Source organism: Diaporthe citri, assembly GCF_014595645.1.
Source record: "Diaporthe citri strain NFHF-8-4 chromosome Unknown scaffold_5, whole genome shotgun sequence".
NCBI lineage: Eukaryota > Fungi > Ascomycota > Sordariomycetes > Diaporthales > Diaporthaceae > Diaporthe > Diaporthe citri.
In genome coordinates, this window is record NW_025064850.1 from 1,469,998 (window position 1) to 1,488,471 (window position 18,474).

General features: G+C 55.1%; 4 protein-coding genes across 4 annotated transcripts; all 4 read right to left on the reverse strand.

Annotated features, from left to right (window-relative positions):
* Positions 1–862: 862 nt before the first annotated feature.
* Positions 863–1,264, reverse strand: INS49_011087 (uncharacterized protein; the record flags this gene model as incomplete). The annotated part of the gene is made up of 2 exons (XM_043171806.1): positions 863–873; positions 1,051–1,264. The coding sequence occupies 2 exons, from the start codon at positions 1,262–1,264 to the stop codon at positions 863–865; spliced, it is 225 nt and encodes a 74-aa protein (XP_043023551.1).
* Positions 1,265–5,560: 4,296 nt separating this feature from the next.
* Positions 5,561–7,162, reverse strand: INS49_011088 (uncharacterized protein; the record flags this gene model as incomplete). Its single annotated transcript, XM_043171807.1, has 3 exons — positions 5,561–5,894; positions 5,999–6,936; positions 7,001–7,162. The coding sequence occupies 3 exons, from the start codon at positions 7,160–7,162 to the stop codon at positions 5,561–5,563; spliced, it is 1,434 nt and encodes a 477-aa protein (XP_043023552.1).
* A 2,905-nt stretch (positions 7,163–10,067) lies between these two features.
* INS49_011089 (uncharacterized protein) lies at positions 10,068–11,187 on the reverse strand (the record flags this gene model as incomplete). Its single annotated transcript, XM_043171808.1, has 2 exons — positions 10,068–10,556; positions 10,951–11,187. The coding sequence occupies 2 exons, from the start codon at positions 11,185–11,187 to the stop codon at positions 10,068–10,070; spliced, it is 726 nt and encodes a 241-aa protein (XP_043023553.1).
* Positions 11,188–13,120: 1,933 nt separating this feature from the next.
* On the reverse strand, positions 13,121–13,362 carry INS49_011090 (uncharacterized protein; the record flags this gene model as incomplete). The annotated part of the gene is made up of 2 exons (XM_043171809.1): positions 13,121–13,128; positions 13,212–13,362. The coding sequence occupies 2 exons, from the start codon at positions 13,360–13,362 to the stop codon at positions 13,121–13,123; spliced, it is 159 nt and encodes a 52-aa protein (XP_043023554.1).
* Positions 13,363–18,474: the final 5,112 nt, after the last annotated feature.

An 18,474-nucleotide genomic window follows, 5' to 3' on the forward strand; every position in this document is an offset into this window, starting at 1 on the left:
AGCCAAAGATATTCGTCAGACCATGGGACGACAATGACTAAGCTCATAGACAGGGCTTGAGAAGGCTTATGAGCTGGACCTCAAGTTGTGGCTAAATATGTTTCTGGTAATAATAATTATAACCAGATGGGCCAGAGCCATAAATTTGAAGTTGCAATCAAATCAGTCCTGGTTTTGCCACCATCAACTCCCACCAGAGACAACAGAAGGACCTTGATTTCTTCTTCAGCACAGTACTCGCTTTGTTAAACCCTAAAAATCGTTGCAACCCAAAATTGGTTTCAACATGTATAGTAGTTCAAGTGGTAGAGACAATGATGAGAAAATCTTTCTATAGAGATCATCCCTGAAATTTGTATCCTAAAGGTCTTCCAACTTGAACTGCATTAAGTGCTGTACATGCAAGCAATTTGGTATGATGAGAAGTGTACATCTTGCTCAGATGATGATCTATACCTAGGCATCAATTGATTTTCAACTGTCTTCCATTTTGTCAACTTGATGCGTCTTGATATTTATTACTACTGAGAGACGTTAGGTAGCACCCTTGTGTGCTTCTCCAAGTCTGCTTTTCTTCTCATGTATTGGTAAACACGACGATCAGGCCAGATAACCTTCAACCACACATTGACCATAAATGGCAGTCCAGACCAAGTCTCCAATATGAAAACCTTGCACAACCTCGCAGCATTGTCGACTGAGATGCGGTTGTTCATTTCCTCCGTTCAGAGCCACAACGAGCTTCCATGCTAGAGGTGTCAGACCTGGTATGTCTTTTCGAGGGCGTTCGGCTCACGCCTCCCGGCGGATCGTAAACGTAACCGATGCTGTTCCAGGACTCGCTGGCCATGCCCTGTTCCATCTATCGGCCGACTGATATGAGTAGTTAGCACTTCTCACACCTTGAATAGAATGATAACGCGCAAAGCCCACATGAGAAATCACTATATAATATATTTTTTGGAACAGCACTTCCGGGTTCCCCTCCAGAGAGCCCGCATGTCCAATGCCTTCAAGAACAAGGGAACAACGAAATATCGAGTATCTTACTGGGGTCCATGTCCTGCGCTATCTTGGTCTCGCCGGTACTACTGGTCGATTTGTGCTGGCCTCCCCATGGTCGGTTGATCTGATTCCAGCTCACTGTGGTGCTGTCAACAGTTGAGGTCTGATGATTCAAGCCAGAGGTGCAAGACATTTGAGCTGAGGTAGCCACCTGGCCCTGTGTGCCGGAATTCGAATCGGTGTCCTTGGCTGGAGGCATGACGGTCATGAATGAACTTCAAAATAGAGGAGGAAGAGCCATGGGACTGAACATCAATGGGGTCTTTGGGCTCGGTCGATTTCGTTATCATGTGTCTAGAACTGCTTCCAGACCTGGGAGGCTTATATAATCGTAAAGCTAGGGCTCACAAAGAATGGCTCTTGACCGATTTGCAACGCCAGAAAAGACGACGCCAGTATAATCTTCTCCAGTAACAGCTTCTGATGCAGTAAGCGCCATTCAGCATCGCCCCGACAAAAATATTGGCCCATGACATTTGATATCATGAGGCTTCTCCGAAAGAGCCAATGCTAGATTGCTCCTTGCACTGATCAATTACGGCTGCCCAGGCGTGCAAGCATTAGATGACAAATGTGGCCCAGTCCAAACACACAGCGCTGCGGAAAACAAATCCAGCCCACTTGCCATCTTTTGCTGACATGGCGATGCCAATGTTCGCCATACAAGATATTACGCCTGTAGTGCAAGTACCTTCCCATGGAGTTGCTTTTGGGGGCGAATTGGCCGAAAAGAAATGGCCATGTTTTGTGGATGAATCCGCAGACAAGAATCTGGATTTGGCCCGGTTTTGTCACACAAGAGAATGAGATGCGAAGAAATTGGCCCACTTGAGAAGGGGCTGAAAAGTGCAGTTTGTGAATGATGTCCGCAACGCGCAGCCAGAAATGGCCCAGAAATGGCGCAGGCAAGCTTCGCCCGTTTCTCATGTATGACAAGTGATGTAACCGCAACATCCAAGTGCATGTATTGGTCAGAGCAAATGGCCCATTCATTCACAGGTCAGCTTATAATCCCCAAGGGCTGGATTGCTTTTCTCTTCCCGTTTTGTCTTCTCTTCACCAGTTGGTGGGGCCTCTGTTCCCCATGCTCTGTTCGGGCGGTCTACCTACACACATGTAGGTAGCTGCCCTCTCATCAATTTTCATGTCTCATATCTGGCTGCATTCACCTTGGTAATGAAGTGGACTGCATTCCTGCTTTATTCGTCTGGGAGTAAGTATGATTTCATTTTCAGAAGGCTCGGTGCCGTCAGTCACCGTAATCTGACTTGATTCCAGGGCAGAGCAAAACCTCATGATTCTGGAACCCTTCGGGGTGACCAAAAGCATCTACCCCATCACTTGTCTAACACACATGCTCTCCTCGCTTACAATTCGTCACACATTTGTCAACATTGTTCCGCTCCTTTTTGGTTCTTTGTGAATCTTGAGCGTCTCATTTATCGTTAGTCTGTTGTTCTTCGGGGACTTCCGAAGTCCCTGCAGATAAAATTCAGGAGCAACATTTTTTCTACACAACCGTGGCTGCGCTTGAATTTAGTATCAATGCTTTTGACGACAACTACATCTGGTGGGACGTACCCAATACTTGGGATAATGTTTTGGAGGACTCTGATTTCGAGAGACTTGATGGAAGGGGGCAAGGTGATTGGGACTGCCTATTTCAAGGTGACCTCTTTTTGAACGGAGACTGTTCTCACCTTTGTCCTTACAGAGGCTCTGCTCACGGAATCGCGCATGTGGTACTTCCTCTGCTAGGTGGAGATGATGAACAGCTAACGGCTCCAACAGAGAACATCTCAAGACGAGTCACCATGAGGGATCATCTCGTGCTCTCATTTCATGCACCAGACAGGGTGAGCCCGGCTGCAAGCAGGTGTTCAACGACGAAAGAAGCCGAGCACGCCACAGGCAGCAATCCTGTAAGGCTCTCTCCCCGCAACTTTTTCAGTGCTGCTGCGACGGAAAAGTCAGGCGTTGGGCAAACTTCGTTAAGGGTCACAGAGCTTGTGTCTCGAGAGCTGGGGGTCTCTACAAATGTAATTGCAAGGAACAGTTTGCGAATTTCAAGGGACTGGAGGAACACTATAATGGGAATCACATGGGCAAGAAAGGTCGAACTCCATCAGATAGCCAGAAACTGGCGAGATGATTGGACAGGCGTCAAGAAAGATCGATGATCGAAAGCAATGTTGCTGGATGTTAAGTAATCGAATGATGATGACTGATAACAATACGTACTCTGGTTCTCGCCCGCGCGCCTCGTGATCCTGGGGTAACTATAGTACCCGAAGGACAACATCAACACACTCAGTAAGAACCCATGTGCGACACTTCTACAGACCAAGTCCTACTAATGCTGTCTCAAGCTCGTGCTGAGCCTCTCGATCGATGGTCTTGATCAGACACTCATGACTCTCACTAACCATGTTCTTCTCCCCAGGTGCTCCCCTAAGTACAGATTCTCTTCCCCATCCCAGACCCCCTCGAGAACATACTCATGACCGAGACAGAGTTGCGACTGCCTCTTTATCAGTCCATACTCATCGCCACAGTCCAGAACAGGGGCGTGTCCGCAGCCAGGACAATAGTCCTCGTGACGCCCTTCGGCGGAGGCGGCGGAGGCAGCATATGCATGGGACGCTGGCGATGCGATTGTCGCATCATACGAGAGCGTCCGGTTCCTGCCGCCCGCCACTTCCTCAGCTTTCCTGATCTAGCAAGCGCGCCGCTCCTCCGTCCGGGGACTCCACAGGTTTGCGAATATGTCTTCGTCAAGAACCTCTAGGCCTTGTGTCTCCCGTGGACCTCCCTGCCTGTGATGAGCTACCGTTCTAGCAGAGTCTAGCAAACGTAAACATGCATGCGAGGGACATTTTATACACACCAAAGCCCACAACCCTGGCTTACTAGGCCGTTCTGACGATAGCTATTAAGGTTCCTGCTGGGCGGGTGTACCCGTGCGACAGGTGTGGCGATCCTGCTGCCAGCGGTGACAGGCCGGGCCCACCTGTCTCCATGTGACAAGGTGGAGGAGGAAGAAGCACTTGCTCCGGAAAGGGAAACATGTGAACAACTCCTAGAAGCTATAGCAAGTGAGTGCCGAAAATACTACCAACCGGTGCGGTGAGAATTGGAACGCATGCTACCTACGTACCCCGGGGTGCTCGCACGCATTAGCCTTGAACCTTAAAGAGCGCAGCATCTGAGGCAACACAAGGTAACTAACTACCTGCATATGCCTGCTTGCTCCTCCATCCGAGACCGCCCGTGGTGCAGCAAGTATCAATACAAAGAATACAAACAACAAAGGAAAAAGGCTTTCACCGATCTGCACGGCATCAGCGCAACAGACCCCGAAAGCCTCGGCGACGACGTTTGGAAACGAGCGGTTCGGCCTGCCCTCGCTTGAATTACCCCTGCCCCTGCCCTACACGGCGAACATGATCGCCCCCAATCGGGGTGTCCACACGGGAGAGATGGGACGAAAGAATCGACCAAATCCCGCCGCGGAGAGAAACCTGCGGTGCCAGGGCCAATGGTTGCCCTTCCACAGTTCCCGCAGGGCACGGCAGATGTTGGCTTCTCCTCAGGACAGCCTGCCCCCTTCGTCGCGGGCTTCCGCGGATTTCGGGACGAAGGCATCTCCGAACGGCGTGTCCGCCCAACAGACAGGCAGGCAGGCAGGCACACAAGCACACAAGCAAGCAAGCAAGCAAGCAAGCAGACAGACAGACGCCTAACGGTTGGTTCGGGAAGAGAACGCTCAGGGAGCCTCGGGGGCCCTGGGGGCCGGAGAGCAGCTGATCCCTCGCCCCTCATGAGGCTGATCATACGTCGAGCCTCGTGTAACTCCGTGATTCCGCCCGGGGTTTCCGAGGCTCAGATTGGACACCATTGCACGCCTGACATACGCTGACATCCCTGGAGAGACGGTGACCCCAGAACTTCACGGTGGCTACTTGTGCCCACGAATTGCTACGAACTCGACTTTTGAGTGGCAAAACGCGTCAAGAACTTCGAGGCCAGTGCCTTATAACATATATAACAACAAGCAGTAGATGATATGTCCGTGTTGAAAGTTAACCCTACAAAGTATATAGTCCGCCGGTATGAGTAAATGCAGAAAAATGGCCTCATGGCCAAACGCTCAAAACTCCAATGCCATGCTCCGATCCGGTGCAACCATTCCCTTCGAAAGTGTTGACCGCGCCACTGATAAAATTCCTATGCATGTTCCCCTTAAAGTGCCATCCCAGTCGTAAGCCTAGTCCCATCCTCCAGAATCGTGGGGTATAATGGTATACAATGGACATAGTCGCCGTTCGGTATCAAATATCGGTATTCCACGTCTCGTTTCGTCGTTGATGAAAACAGCCAGCCGTAATTATCACGCATTTTTCGGTGTCATTCATGTCTCGTCCCATCCAACTCTCGACACAGAAGCAGATCTCGCTAACTCTGGTTCGCAGCCTCAGTGGTCGTCGATGGTGAGCTACCTGTCCGTTCGGAGGATCGCTGCACAGCTCGTTCTGATGCGGAACCTATCCCTGAGTCGGTTGGTAAGTCCGGACCGATCACGACCCTCATCTTCGTTGCTCGCAGATGACCCTGAACGCTGCTCCGTTCGATATCGTCGGAGGACCTCGATGCGTTCCTCGACAGTCGCGTGCCGAAGTCGGTGCAGATCAAACAGCCTAGACCGACGTCGAGAAGGGTTCGAAGACTCTGCGTTGTCGTTGGCATCAGCGCCTAGTGGCGGTGCCTCGCTGTTCTCGTTGCGTTCATCATCACCACCTTCGCCTTGCTCTGGGCGTAGGTCAAGTCGACTATAAGCAACATTGTTAGCATGCATTTACTCCAAGAAGGCAGACAAGCGGCTTACCAGAGTGGGCAGGTGCCTGATACATTCACTAGCCAAGGATCGACACACGGTGGGTGGAATTTGTGGTTGCAGGGAAGCACGCGGACGTCCTCGCCAACAGTGAAATCCTCTGTGCAAATTGAGCAACCCAGGACCTCATCAGCCTGGGTGCCACTGGCTGTATTGTCTGTGCCGTGCTGGGCAACACGGCTGGTCCCTGCGGCATCTGCCTCGCAGTCCGATCCGGGCCCAAGAGCACCCGACGCGGCGGGTGCGACAGGAGAGCCGAGTGGACTCTCTGGAATAGTAGATAGGTGGCGACTAGAGCCATTCTCGGGTGACTGACGGTCCGCGTTGTTGTCACCTGTCTGCTGCGACGCGCCATTCTCGAGCTCGAGATTGGGATCTGGTTTCGGTTGGGAGTCTCCGAACTTGACGATGGGAATGGTTTCGAGCACAGCACGAGCCAGACCCTTCGCACGACTCTGCCTTGGCCTCCCACCGAAGGCATTGCGGGGTCCATATCTCTCGGGATATCTATGCGCTCGTATGGCGCCGGTTGCAATAATGATGAGGAACAGAAGTGTAATGAGGCCGGTGATGCTGTACAGTATGCTCATGGCGACGGCCGAGTTGTTTCCGCCCTGCTGGCCGGCATTGTTGTTGTCAGTTTCGGTGAAGTTACCGGAAATCTGAGCTCGTGCTGTCCCTTCGGACATATTGGCCATGAGTAAGGTCTGAGAAGCGGCCTGCTCGTCCGACATGGTCAAAATGCGGTTGAAATTAAGGTTCTGGCCAGTCAAGCCGCAGCACATTCCCTGTTGGCTGTACAAGAGGATCGCGGCTGGCTGTGGGTCGTTGCTCATGAGGGCGTTCAGAACTGCGCTTGGTTCCAGGAACGACGTGTTTGTCTGGTCACAAGACAAATACGGGATCACATCCGAGCCACTGATACTGGCATAATTGCTCGCATCGGCAGCAACCATGTTGCCCTCGATGTTGACTCGCTAGTGGCATGTTAGTGACATGTTGGGCTTGACGGGGAGTGTGTCGCGGGGTGGTGTCGCTTACCCCTCGAGCAAGCTGCGACTCATTCAGACCAAGATTTGTTGTCAATGGTATGACAGTGTAGGACAGTGGAACCGGGTCTCCCTCCGACGCCGATATCAGCATCTGCATTTCAGACTTCCGCTGCCAGTCGAGCACCTCGTTCATTGTGTACGTCCCCGCCATCTCGGATACGGCGCATCGAACACTGGCAACTGCCAATGACAGCGCAAAGATCCAATGTCGACCCATCCTACCTCGCAGTGAGACCGGCGACGGTTTTCGCGGTCCCAATGAGCGATGTGGTGTTGTGGCGTGCGGCTCTGACGAACGACACACAGCTCAGGGGCCAGCTCGCGCGGCGGGCGCTCTGGTCAAGGCCAGTACTGGACCAATTATTTTGTCTGTCCGCGGGGACGTCGTCACATAGCGGTCTCGTAAACGTTGTGATGGCGTTTCTCTGCAGCGTTGCAGTGGATTCGGCGTGAAAGCAGGGCGAAGGGCGAGATATATCTCACACGGGCGGACTTGACATGAGGTGAGATGAGGGCAGTGAAGAGGACAAGACGGTAGGCAGATCCCAAGGAGAGGAGAGAGCGACTGGGCGGTCTTAGTGCTGGTCGCGCTGGGTCAATGAGAAGCGGCTATTATGGTGCCAAGATGGCTTGGGTTCTGGCTGAGAGCCAAATATCTGGGGACGAGGAGCGGCGTGTCGGTGATGTGGCCTGGGCACACGGCAGACAAGAGAAGCGGGCGGCGGGGATTAGATGCAGGCCGGACTGGCGGGCAGCTTAATGATCTGACTTGAGGCTGTGTGGTCGGTCAATGGTCACGCGAAAGGATCGAAAGGGAAAGCCAAAGCCAGCTTCGGTTCCGGCGGCGACTGCTCTGACTTGGTCCTCTAAGTCTTCGGCTTGCGCGGACGTTGGGTGAGGCGAGCGAGCGAGCGATAGAGTTGTGGATTTGGATGTCGAGGGGTAGTGAGCTGAGCCGATCGAGCCACAGGGCAAGGAAGGTTGAGACAAGACAGTCTATAGGTGATAGGAGAGCTCGGCATCAGGAAGGTGGCTTGGCCTGACCCGACTGACCCGGGTGTCACAACAAGACTATAGTGCAGGCCTCGTTATGGCAGGGTGTTTCCCCCAAAGAAGGGCAGCAATTCGCAGGCGGCACGAGATACAGCAGTTCGTGATTGATGAGCGGTTCCGAGACAGGTGCAGAGGGCGAGGGAAAAGCAGCGGCAGAGGCGGGAGGCAGGACGAAGCGCCGCCACCGCGATTGACTGCTGGCAACAGCTGCCACAACTGCTACCGCTGCATTGAGGCACTGGTTCGTTTGGTGGTTTGTGGCAGGTCTGAGACGCCGTCGACGTTTTAGCGCGGTGGCTTCGTCAAAGCAAGCAGGCACATGCCCTGATCAGTCGAGCCTGCCGCAGCAAGCACCTGGGCAATTAGCACAGTTCCGTGGTCGCAGTTGCAGCTGGCAGTCCCAGCAAAACCGGTAGGTGCTGCACCGTATAAGGCAGGCAGTCAGTCGAGAGCTGGCTAATTTTTCTTTCTTTTCTTGTTCCCAATTGCCAAGGGCCGATGAGGCACGACTGATGACGCCTTGCCCAAAACTGCCAATGACCCTCCAGCCCGCGCGCCTTCCCAGCCTTGGCGCATGCTCCCCAACTCGATGGACAGCTCTTGCCCATTGAGGGACCAAGACGCCAAGAATCCGCCCAGTTGCGCACTCCCTCGAGCGGACTCGAAGGTTGGAGTAATTAGGGTTAGGACAAGCAGTCACCGTCTACTCCTCTTCGTCCGACGTCTGGCCATGCCCAGCTAATGACTGACCTCGGCGCTCTGTTCTGCTGTAACGTGTGTATGTGTCAAGTCTCTTGTTTATTTATCTATTCGAAATCGGACGGAGCGCCTCTGCCCGTCAAACCGGCGGCAGCCCTAGCCCCAGCCCTAGAGGCTCTAACTTTGTTCTCGGGGTCTCCATGCTCTCGGAGTCTCCATGTGGCCCCTGAACGAACCGGCCCCAACCGGCCTCCAAACAGCCTCCAAACCAGTCAGTGCCCTCAGGTCGAGCGCAGCTTTGGGAAGAGATGCACATAGGCCAGTCCGATTTTGATATGTGCAATGCCCGTCTGTCTTGCATGCCGGATACTTCGCATGAACGGAGATGCACCTCAAGGGTCGTCCTGCCGGCTCGGCTAGTGTCGATGAGGCTCAAGATCCCACGGCATTGCACTGCATGGGATCCCCCATGTAGCAGGTTTTGAGCCTCACACGGCATCGGTTTGAGGTTGGAGGGGGGCCCTGCCGGGGCAGACCGCTCCCACGCTGCCCTCCTGACATCTTGCCATTTCTCGGACAAGAACACCGGGTCCCAGCGCCTTGCGTGTAGGAGAATAAGACTGATCAACACCACGCCCAGTTCAGGCTGAAGGCTTCTCCCGCCTCCAAGGGCCAATGAATCGAGGGAGCATCCGGCACATCTCCGCCAAGACGTCTTTCACCCCGTCTCCTCCCAAAAAATGGTCCCTATTCTCCTACGCGATCCGATCATGGCTCAGCCACCTCTGAGAAGGCGCTGTTTCTAGACCATGCGCAAAGGGCTGACTGCATAAGGCAGACCTGGGGAAGATGAATCGTAGCCCAGTGTAGCCCTGCGGCGATCGTCTCGTCGCAACTACAGCGCCTAGGGCTTGCGTGTGGACGTGGGTCAAGACAGGACGTTGAGCGCCATGGCTGCGAATTGATCCGAACGCTGCGCAAGATATTGGAAAGCCCAGGCGTGATGGCCTCTGTGTCATTCGAGAGAAAGATCGGGTGAAACCTCGTCAAAGGCCTTGCGGGCAGGATTCGGACGCCTGGCCGCGCGGAAGGCCACGGGATCCGCGATCCACGAGTCCTGTAGAGGCAACCACGCCGAGGGCAAGCATTTCTCGGCTGGACGAGAAGCCGGGCTATTTATGAGGACTTGGGACGAAGCAGCCACTTCCAGACTCTTCTTGGGATGAGAATCACGAACATCAAGCAAGTCGGCCATGGTTCTGATCCACCGCGTCGCTGTACGTGGATTCGGTCCAACCACTGCATCAAATTTCCTCCATGTCGCCCAGATCGTCCATCGCAGGAAAGTCGCCTATCTCCACCCTCTCCGGTCTGACAAACACACCATGCTTCATGTCCGACGGCTGGCCCCAGTACCTGGCGCCGTTGACACTGCCGTCGTTCTTGCCGACGGGCTCGTCAAGCTGAATGCCGACCCACGCACCTGAACCATTGGGGATCTCCTTCACGTCGCCTGCGTACATGACGGTACCCCTTCGCGTGTCATCGCCTCCGACGCGGCAACGCTTCCCGGCCTCGATGCCGCGACTGCGCACCTCCTGAGCGAAGGCCGCAATCTTGGCTTCCTCTCGGCTGGGGGCGTCGGGGTCGAATCGACCCAGCTTCTCAGCCTTCTTCCAAGCGAGCACCGAGTCGGTCTTCTTGGCGTATTCTTCCTCCGGCATAACGTACTTGTCGACGCCGCTGGCATCTGTGTAGTTCGGCCTGGCCCCGGGAGGCCGTGTGTCAAGAACCTAAGCTGCTGTCAGCGTGGTCTGTTGACGAGCATGAGACTGATTCTCGGAGTTCGCTCGAGGAGACTGATGAGGCTGACAACTGTGTCTTGCAGCGGCGGAACCTGCAGGACTTCGATACAATGCAATTGCCCGTGGTAACAAGACCAATAGCACACAGGCCTTCGAGGCGGCACGAATCATGGACGTTCGGAAACGTGACAAGGCCGAGCGACATGACTTCTGGAGCACCAAGACACTTGTTCGTTGATTTTCCACGTGCAAAGCAAGACGCCCTTCCTCAAGAGCGCTGACACTTGCGATCCATGTCGAGGCTTCTTGTCCATGCTCACCGAAGCAACCAGTAGTGCACAGACAGCGACCGCTCGCGCAGACACAAGGGGAAAACACTCACGTGGAGTTCAGCATACGCAGTCAGGCGGAATGCGGTGAGTTGAGTTGAGTCCTCATCGCCGGCCTCGACGGGTACGTTGCCGTCAGCTGCGGTCTTGAGGAGGATCCTTTGGGCCGAGGGAGGTATTCCCGTGACGGTCTCAAGCTTTGACTTGAGTGTGCTGATTGACCATGATGGGGTAATGCGGCGCTCCGCTGATGAGTTTTCGGAGACGACCAGAAGTGGTACGTCAGCCATTGTGCCTGTACGAGACTGGAGCTTTTAATGTAGTGTATTGTGCCGTGTCTCGTCGACACTCCCAAAAACCACACACAGTCGAGTCAAGACCCAAAGCTCGTAGTCCGTCCGCAAAATGCACCCAGTCTCTCCGCACGCAATCGAATAAAGTGCCGAGACAGTAAGTTCGTAGGTGCCAGGCTCGTTTGGTGTCTGCCGTGCTTCTGGTTGTCAAGTGTGCTGCCCTTGGAAGACGATGAGGGCATCCAAACCCTGTTGAGCCTCAGCCTGTGTAGTCAGTGCCGGGCACAGATAGTTGGACCGTGCACCATGTTATCTTATCAGCGGCTGGCTCCTTCCTCCTCCCGCGGTGTAACTCCGCCATCCCCTTGTCGCCTGCTAACCTGGTTCTCTCTGCCTGTCCGCACGTTGAGTTCTCAAGCTTTGACATTGACTGACAGCCAACTTGATTGACCTGACTTGTCTTGTCTTTTTGCCACGATCTTCGCAGGGTCGCATCCGAACCCTTCCACTCTTATGCATTCCAGCCCCTCTGTCCCTGCTCTCCTCGGCTGCAATTCTTCGAGCTTGAGATTCATTCCGCGGCGCGATACTACCCTAATACGTACAGCATGTCCTACTATGACAGCACACTCCTACTAGGTACGCAGTACCATCTGATCGGCGCGAGACAACGCCCCTCTCCAGCCCTAAAACACGTTTGGACCACATTGCGAGGGCGGTGACACAGGGATCACAGCTCCTCGGAGTGACCGGCGTCCGTGGGGAGCAGGTGACGGCCGCCAGTAAGGTCGGCTGGAGGAGGTCATTTGAAACCAGTCAGGTCGGCCAGCCTGACCTGCTCGCTCGCCACGCTCAACATTCACGCGGATGCTTGGCTGTCTCTGCGCAAGTAGAATCGACCGTCACCGACGATAGTGACCATTCATGTCGAGTAGCTGGTCTCGAAGCCGTTTGCAGGCCCTGGATCTGAGCCCTTCCTGCATCGTGGCGGCACGCCGTTGACGACGCTGCAGCCGGACGCAGAGCCGAACGTCACACCCGAGATTTCGCGTGTTTCTGTCTCTGGCCACCAGAGTATCTCCTCGTCCTAGATCTTGCCCAGGACATCATTGGCTTCCCGCATCCCTGGACAAACAAGTCGAGCTGCTGTCTGGTCTGGCTTGCTGCACCTCACCTCGGCGCCGTTGAGCGGTGCCGCCGAGAAGCAATTCCATGGTGCCACCAGCCGCGGCAGACTGCAGTCTCACATGGGCATGCCCATGCTCGCTGTCGCCTCGATGCCATTGTCAGCCGAAACAAACGGAAACAGAACACACCCACAGAGGGTTGTTGCATGACAGGCCAGGCCGGTTGACATGACTAGTCCGTGTGCAGTAGCAAGCTGCATAGCTACTTGTTGCAGATTCTTCAGCTGGTCATTGGCTGGTTTCGGATGTGCGCCCAGACAGGTTCATCTCGCATCTTCGCATCTGCTCCGGCTCGCAATCAATTTCCGAAACTGTACCGGTTCGTCTGGGTACCACGTCGTCAAGATCTCCGCGATCTAATGAACCTAACGCCTCCTCGTGCCGTCCCATCTCGTCGCCGCGGACCAGTCAAAACGCGTTCGTGGCAATATGGACAAGGTCACGACTTATCTTCCCGGTGTGCGGCATACTGGTCACGTTGGCTCCAGTGACGCAGCCGGCTCACGTAGCTCCAATCCAAGTGCTCTCGGCGCCGCCTGCTGCAAAAAGTAGCCCACCGGTGCCAATTGGCGTCCTCAGGCCATATATTTGCGTCATCCTTGCTACCTTAGAACCCGTCTTGCCTATGCAATACTCACCGCCTGGCTGGATTCTTGCACGAAGCCTGCCAACAAAGCCTTCGATGCGACGTTTCCAGAAGTACGAGGCCGAACTGGGCCGTAACGCGTGATGACGGCGCCTCATCAAGAGGCTGCCCAAAGCCACGGTGGGGGCGTTGGTCTAGCACAGGACCCAATGCAATGGTCGCACTAGCTCAAGGTCTTGCTTGCGTACCATCATCTAGCTTCACAAAGCCACCAGCGCCGCCTGCTCCTGTGTTGAAGGTTTCTGGCTCAGGGCTGGCATTGAGAGCATGGTTTCGCGGCATGTCGGCCTGTTCCTGCTGAGAGATATTCGGGATCGGCTTCGCCTTGATCGCCGGCATCAAGATATGCCCACCAAACGAGCGTCCCGATAGTGGCGAGATGGGCCGATGAAGTATGCCCAGCAGATGCACCTTACGATCCATCAGCGATCCAACGAACCAGCCTAAGCCCTGGCCTCATGCAAGGCCAACAAACCGTTCTGTTGACCTGCATTGCTCTGCTCCGCTCCGGTGCTCCATGGGGCTACATCCTGCCTGACCCCAAGCTACCTTGCCACCCATCCTCACGTCTTGTCCAATCACTTAAGGGAGGCTACTGGCAAAGTCAGGGTTTCTGGGCGCCTATTTGGTGCGGTTGCCTTACATACGGTACCAATTATGCCGGCACCAAATGTTCGCGCACATGAGATTTCCCTCACTTGACTTGCGTGTTTGTCCGGAGAGGATTGACCCTAGCTCCTCCATCTTCGGCGGCAGGCAGACGCATCTAGGTTGTTCGACAGCCGAACTCGTTAATCTCGCAGCCGCAGGAACTTTACTTTCTCCGGCCCGCGTACAGACTGTCAAAATTGTGTTGTGAGTGTCGCGCAACGTCTACAATTCTTTGTGGCACTAGAAGAGACGACCCGAGACACAGACCGCGCTTTGTACTATTGTGGCTCGGGCAGCAACAGCTACGACGGCCTGGGCGCACCCTTGCGCCGCATCCCTGGTCCCTACCATGCATCACGTAGTACGGACTGTCATCTCGCAGATGCGGCATCGTGCGTCCAAGGCTTGATGGCGCCTGGACAGCCCAATCGCCTTTTTGTTTTCTGCTTGGAGCTTCCGTGGTCAGCTTTACTGCCCTGAGGATGTTGCGCAAGACCGCTACGTGTTCAGGGTCAACCCTTGCCCACTGATCCCACACGCAGTGTGGATATACGTGCTGCGGCATATCATAAAACCCAATCTTGCCTACGATAGGTCCGAGAGGGGATCCAGGCGTGGAAATCAAGACTGCCTTACTCGTTGTCAGACAGACAGGGCAAACAATCCGGCAACGCAAGGTCGTAAAATACTCAGTGTGCGGACCGGTGCCCAAATGAGGAGAAGTCAATTCTCGTTAGGTATGCAAAGGACCAGCCCTCTTTACTAATGAATCGTAGTTCGTGCAAGCCATCGGCTACTATCGCGTCAAACGCATCTTGTACCGAATCGTACCGCACGGGGAGAGGGACATCTTAGATGCTGGTGATCACGGCTCATGGACAGGGGCTGTACCGTGACGGAAGTCAATTTACAATGCAGACCACGGTGAAGTGCGGCGGTTTGCGCATGCCAAAGTCGTTGAACGACGGGCCATGCGACTCAATGCTCATTGATCAAAGATCGATGATTTATTCTACATCCGATCCTGATGGGCATCCGAGCGAACTGATTCAGTAAGGAGGGGAATGGATTGGGACGCAGAGCTGACCGCCAGTTCATCACTTCAACGCAGGCGTGAGCTAAGGCTCGGCGTCCCAGGGAATGTCCCAGAGGCAGATATGCAGCCGTTTGGGCGTCGTGCTGACGGCAAGCTGAAGTGTTGGCGCATGCTGCTGCAACCTGCCACCACCAAACAATGCGCTGAGCACAGGAGGATCCTAAAAGCAAAGGTCGCAACGACAATGACCTTGTCGACACCGAGTAGCTTTCTCGGTCCGGACCCCACATCCACTTCCGAGACGTCTAGACAAGCCTCCTCCAGTCCATACAGAGTATAGACCGGCAAATCAACGCACATTCGAAATTGTCGAGCCCGGAGGAACTGGGCCAGGGGCATTTTATTACGCACAGACTTGGGTCTCTGACGTCCCGACTCCAACGGTGACCTTCGGGCCATCCGCCGAAACTGCGACACCATCCAACGGATGCAAAGGTTTCCAGGCCCCACCAACATCCCGCTGGTGTCCGAGCTGGGAGGGGGTGGGGAACAATGGGACGGAACGCGCGCACCCCCAACTCATCCATACTATCTACGTTATTCATCTGTCCATGGTGTGGCTGGACTGGGCTTCAAGCACGCTGTCAGCAGCTCCGACGGTGGCCACCACAGCGAGCGAGACCTTCAAGACATGCAGTCCGTGGCCCAGCGCTCCGGGACCTAGTTGCAGCCCTGGCGTCCATGGGCGCGACCCTTGCTGCTAACCAGGCTGGGCCGTAGTGGCGAAGAGCTTGGTCTGCTGTACACATCAAGAAGCTGTCAAGCGAGATAGACGTGGCGCACGCGAAACTTTAACAGCGTCGGCTTGCTCAGGCTTCTCAAACTTGGACTACAAAGTCGACAGTACACTGACTCTGGCTCCAATGTGTTATCTCGGACACTGACATCGCTGCCGGGGCATACCTACATCAGTACCCTGACTTGACAGTGAAACTGTTTGCAATGCCCGAGAGGCGCCCGGGACTCGTGGAGTCAATGCAGATCCCAAGATGGTCAAGCGCAAGAATCGCGGGTCATGTTCACAAGCCCAAACACAACCGTTGAGCCAGCCAGTTTGATTCAGTCTCTGGACTCTCTGGTAACCGAGCCCCAAGTGCTCCTGAGCCTCATTTTCGCCCTGACATCAACTTCTGGACAGTGACGAAGGCGTGGACGGCCAGCGCCCGTAACGGCTGAAGACGAGGCGTAGGATTTCGCTGGAACTCGCCAACCACCTCGCAGACCTTTGGATGGAATGGTTTCACCGCTCATGCGCCCGCGCTTATGCCACAACCTCGACGAGCAGCCACTCGCATCGCATTCATACTAATTAATCCGTGGCCTTGTCAACCTTATCCGCACAGCCATCAGTCAAAGGATTCCTGCTGCCCCCCCCCTCCCCAACCCACCCGAGTTGACTACGTATACCAGCGTTTCCTGCACACTGACACAATGACCACATTGCCGCAATCCACTGACCTCAGCGGTGCACCTTACTCAGTCCGCGGGCTCCCTGAAGGTCCGATTCAGACCCAAGCTCCAAGTGCTTCCGAGAAAACCATAACCCAGAGCCGCCATCCCGGCAACTGGAACTATAATTGCCGTGTCGGCGAACTGGCCCACAGCCCTCGCTCTCATCTCATCACCTGCCCCGGTTTGCCCGCTACCAGCATCTCACCCACAGCAGGGACCCGTCTGGTCTAGGGCCGGCCCCCGTAAGGCAAAGCCGCGAGCGCTGTCCTTGGGCCCAATGGGCTGGCATGATGCCGGACCTTGGTCGCGATTAGGCCATGGCAAGCAGTGGGCATCGAGGCGATGGACCGAAGGGGAGCACCCATCAGGTCGCAACCAGGGGTGTAAATGGAATAGCCGACTGCCCAGCGAGCTCATGCATGAATTCGTGGCCATGTCAGCAGCCCCTAGTCGTAGCTCACACACCAACAAACCCCTTCTTGGGTCTGCATTCGAGAAGTCTTCCCAGGGTGTCCCTCGTGGTGGCCCACAGCTCGGTGGAGGGTAAGCGCACGTCCGGGGGGCGCCCCTACAGACCTCGACCTAGTTACGCATTCCTTTCTGACGATTTTGCTTTTTCTGACTTTGTTTCGAGTAATGTGCAGCAGCCACCTGCCCACTCCTGGCCCCTATGGTTCATCCAGCTAAAGACGGCGCCGCAACCCTGTGGTGATCATCACACTTCTTACTGCCGACTTTGACACTGCAACCTTCGGCGGGTCGTGACCTTTCCCAGATCAACCCTATATCTGAAAAATGTTCGCCCTGATATAGGCGCCGGGCATGCTAGAACCCAGCCCTGGTCTCCCAAACCCGTCACAAGTCACTCATACCCGACATGATATCAGCAACCCACTTGGGCTGCCTTGTCCCTCGACTTTTGATTCTGGACACACCCCTCCGCTCTGGCTACCCCCTCCCCGGCCTCTGCCTCGCCTTGTGTGCTTGGCCTAGCTAGTGTTCTTTTCTCATCCTCTGCGTCGTCTACCTACCTGACTGTACTTCTCGTTGGCCCTCGACTGAGGCATCTCGCCTCATAGCACTCTCAGAATCAGACTTCTACCTTCTGTATCCCGGTGATGCCCCCACAGGCGACTCCACATCCTAGATCACTTGCTTTCCCTTGAACCTTCTTATTTCCTTGCTCTCCTTCTTCCTATCATTTGCTTGCAGGCGCATCTTCCCGCAGCTAGCCCAGCTCCAACCCTGTCGAGCCCGCCTCCATCCCACACTCCATGCCCTTGGGAGGACAACGACCACACTGGCGGCTTGCTCTCCTGCGGTGAAAGGAAAACTTTGACAAACTGGGTTGACTGACGTATTCGCCCGCTTCTGGGGCTGCCATCTTGCGCTACTTGCTGGGGACTCTCTGGACGGGACTCGTGGGAGTGGGATCTTGTCCCCTTCTTCTGCCTCGTCAGGAGCTGCCGTAGCGCCAATCATGTTCATGTCTTTTACTTCCCGAGACGCGACCCACGCCTTATTATAACTCTAAAGAGCTCGTCTGAGCCACCTGGAAAGCCACCTCGACTTTCCGTGTCAAGCTTGTCTTGTCCAGATTTGTCCACTCCGCACCCTTTACGCCTTCAGCCTCCCTCGCGTGGCGTTCAAGGTTTGGGTCCATCATTTTGCTTTTCTATTACAACATATCCCTCCAGTCACCCACCCAATAAGCACCAAAGACCCTTTGGTCGAAGCATTGGCTTCTTTCTCCAAGGCGGCACGAGAAGGAAACGAAGTGTGGGCAGCCCTGAGCTGGACAGCCACACGTAGCGAAGAAGCCCGTGACGGAGCCGACGGAGGAGCTATCAGGCCTTGAATCGCAAACGGCCAGGTATCACCGAGGAGGCTCATACGTCACCCCCCGAGCGGTGGTTCGACTGAGTCTCCACTTCTGATCGCAAGGAGGCAGGGGGTGAGCCAGACTGCCAGAGAAAGAGAAGGAAGCGCAAAGTCAACCGCACAAAACTATCTCGACGGCCTCTTAGCCCATGACACCTGCCATTCATTGGCAACATCAGGGCTAAGACACCATCACCGTGGATATCAGGTCTCTCCTCAAGGTCCCTCCCGACTCAAATGAGTCCTCCGACTCGCCTCCCAAGCAGCCCCCCCAAGAACGATCTTCGTCCGTCCCTGCGCCTCCCCCTTCAGCGGCAGCACAAGCAGCCGCTGATCCCTCAAGGCCAGCAACCACGGCAACCTTGGCACCC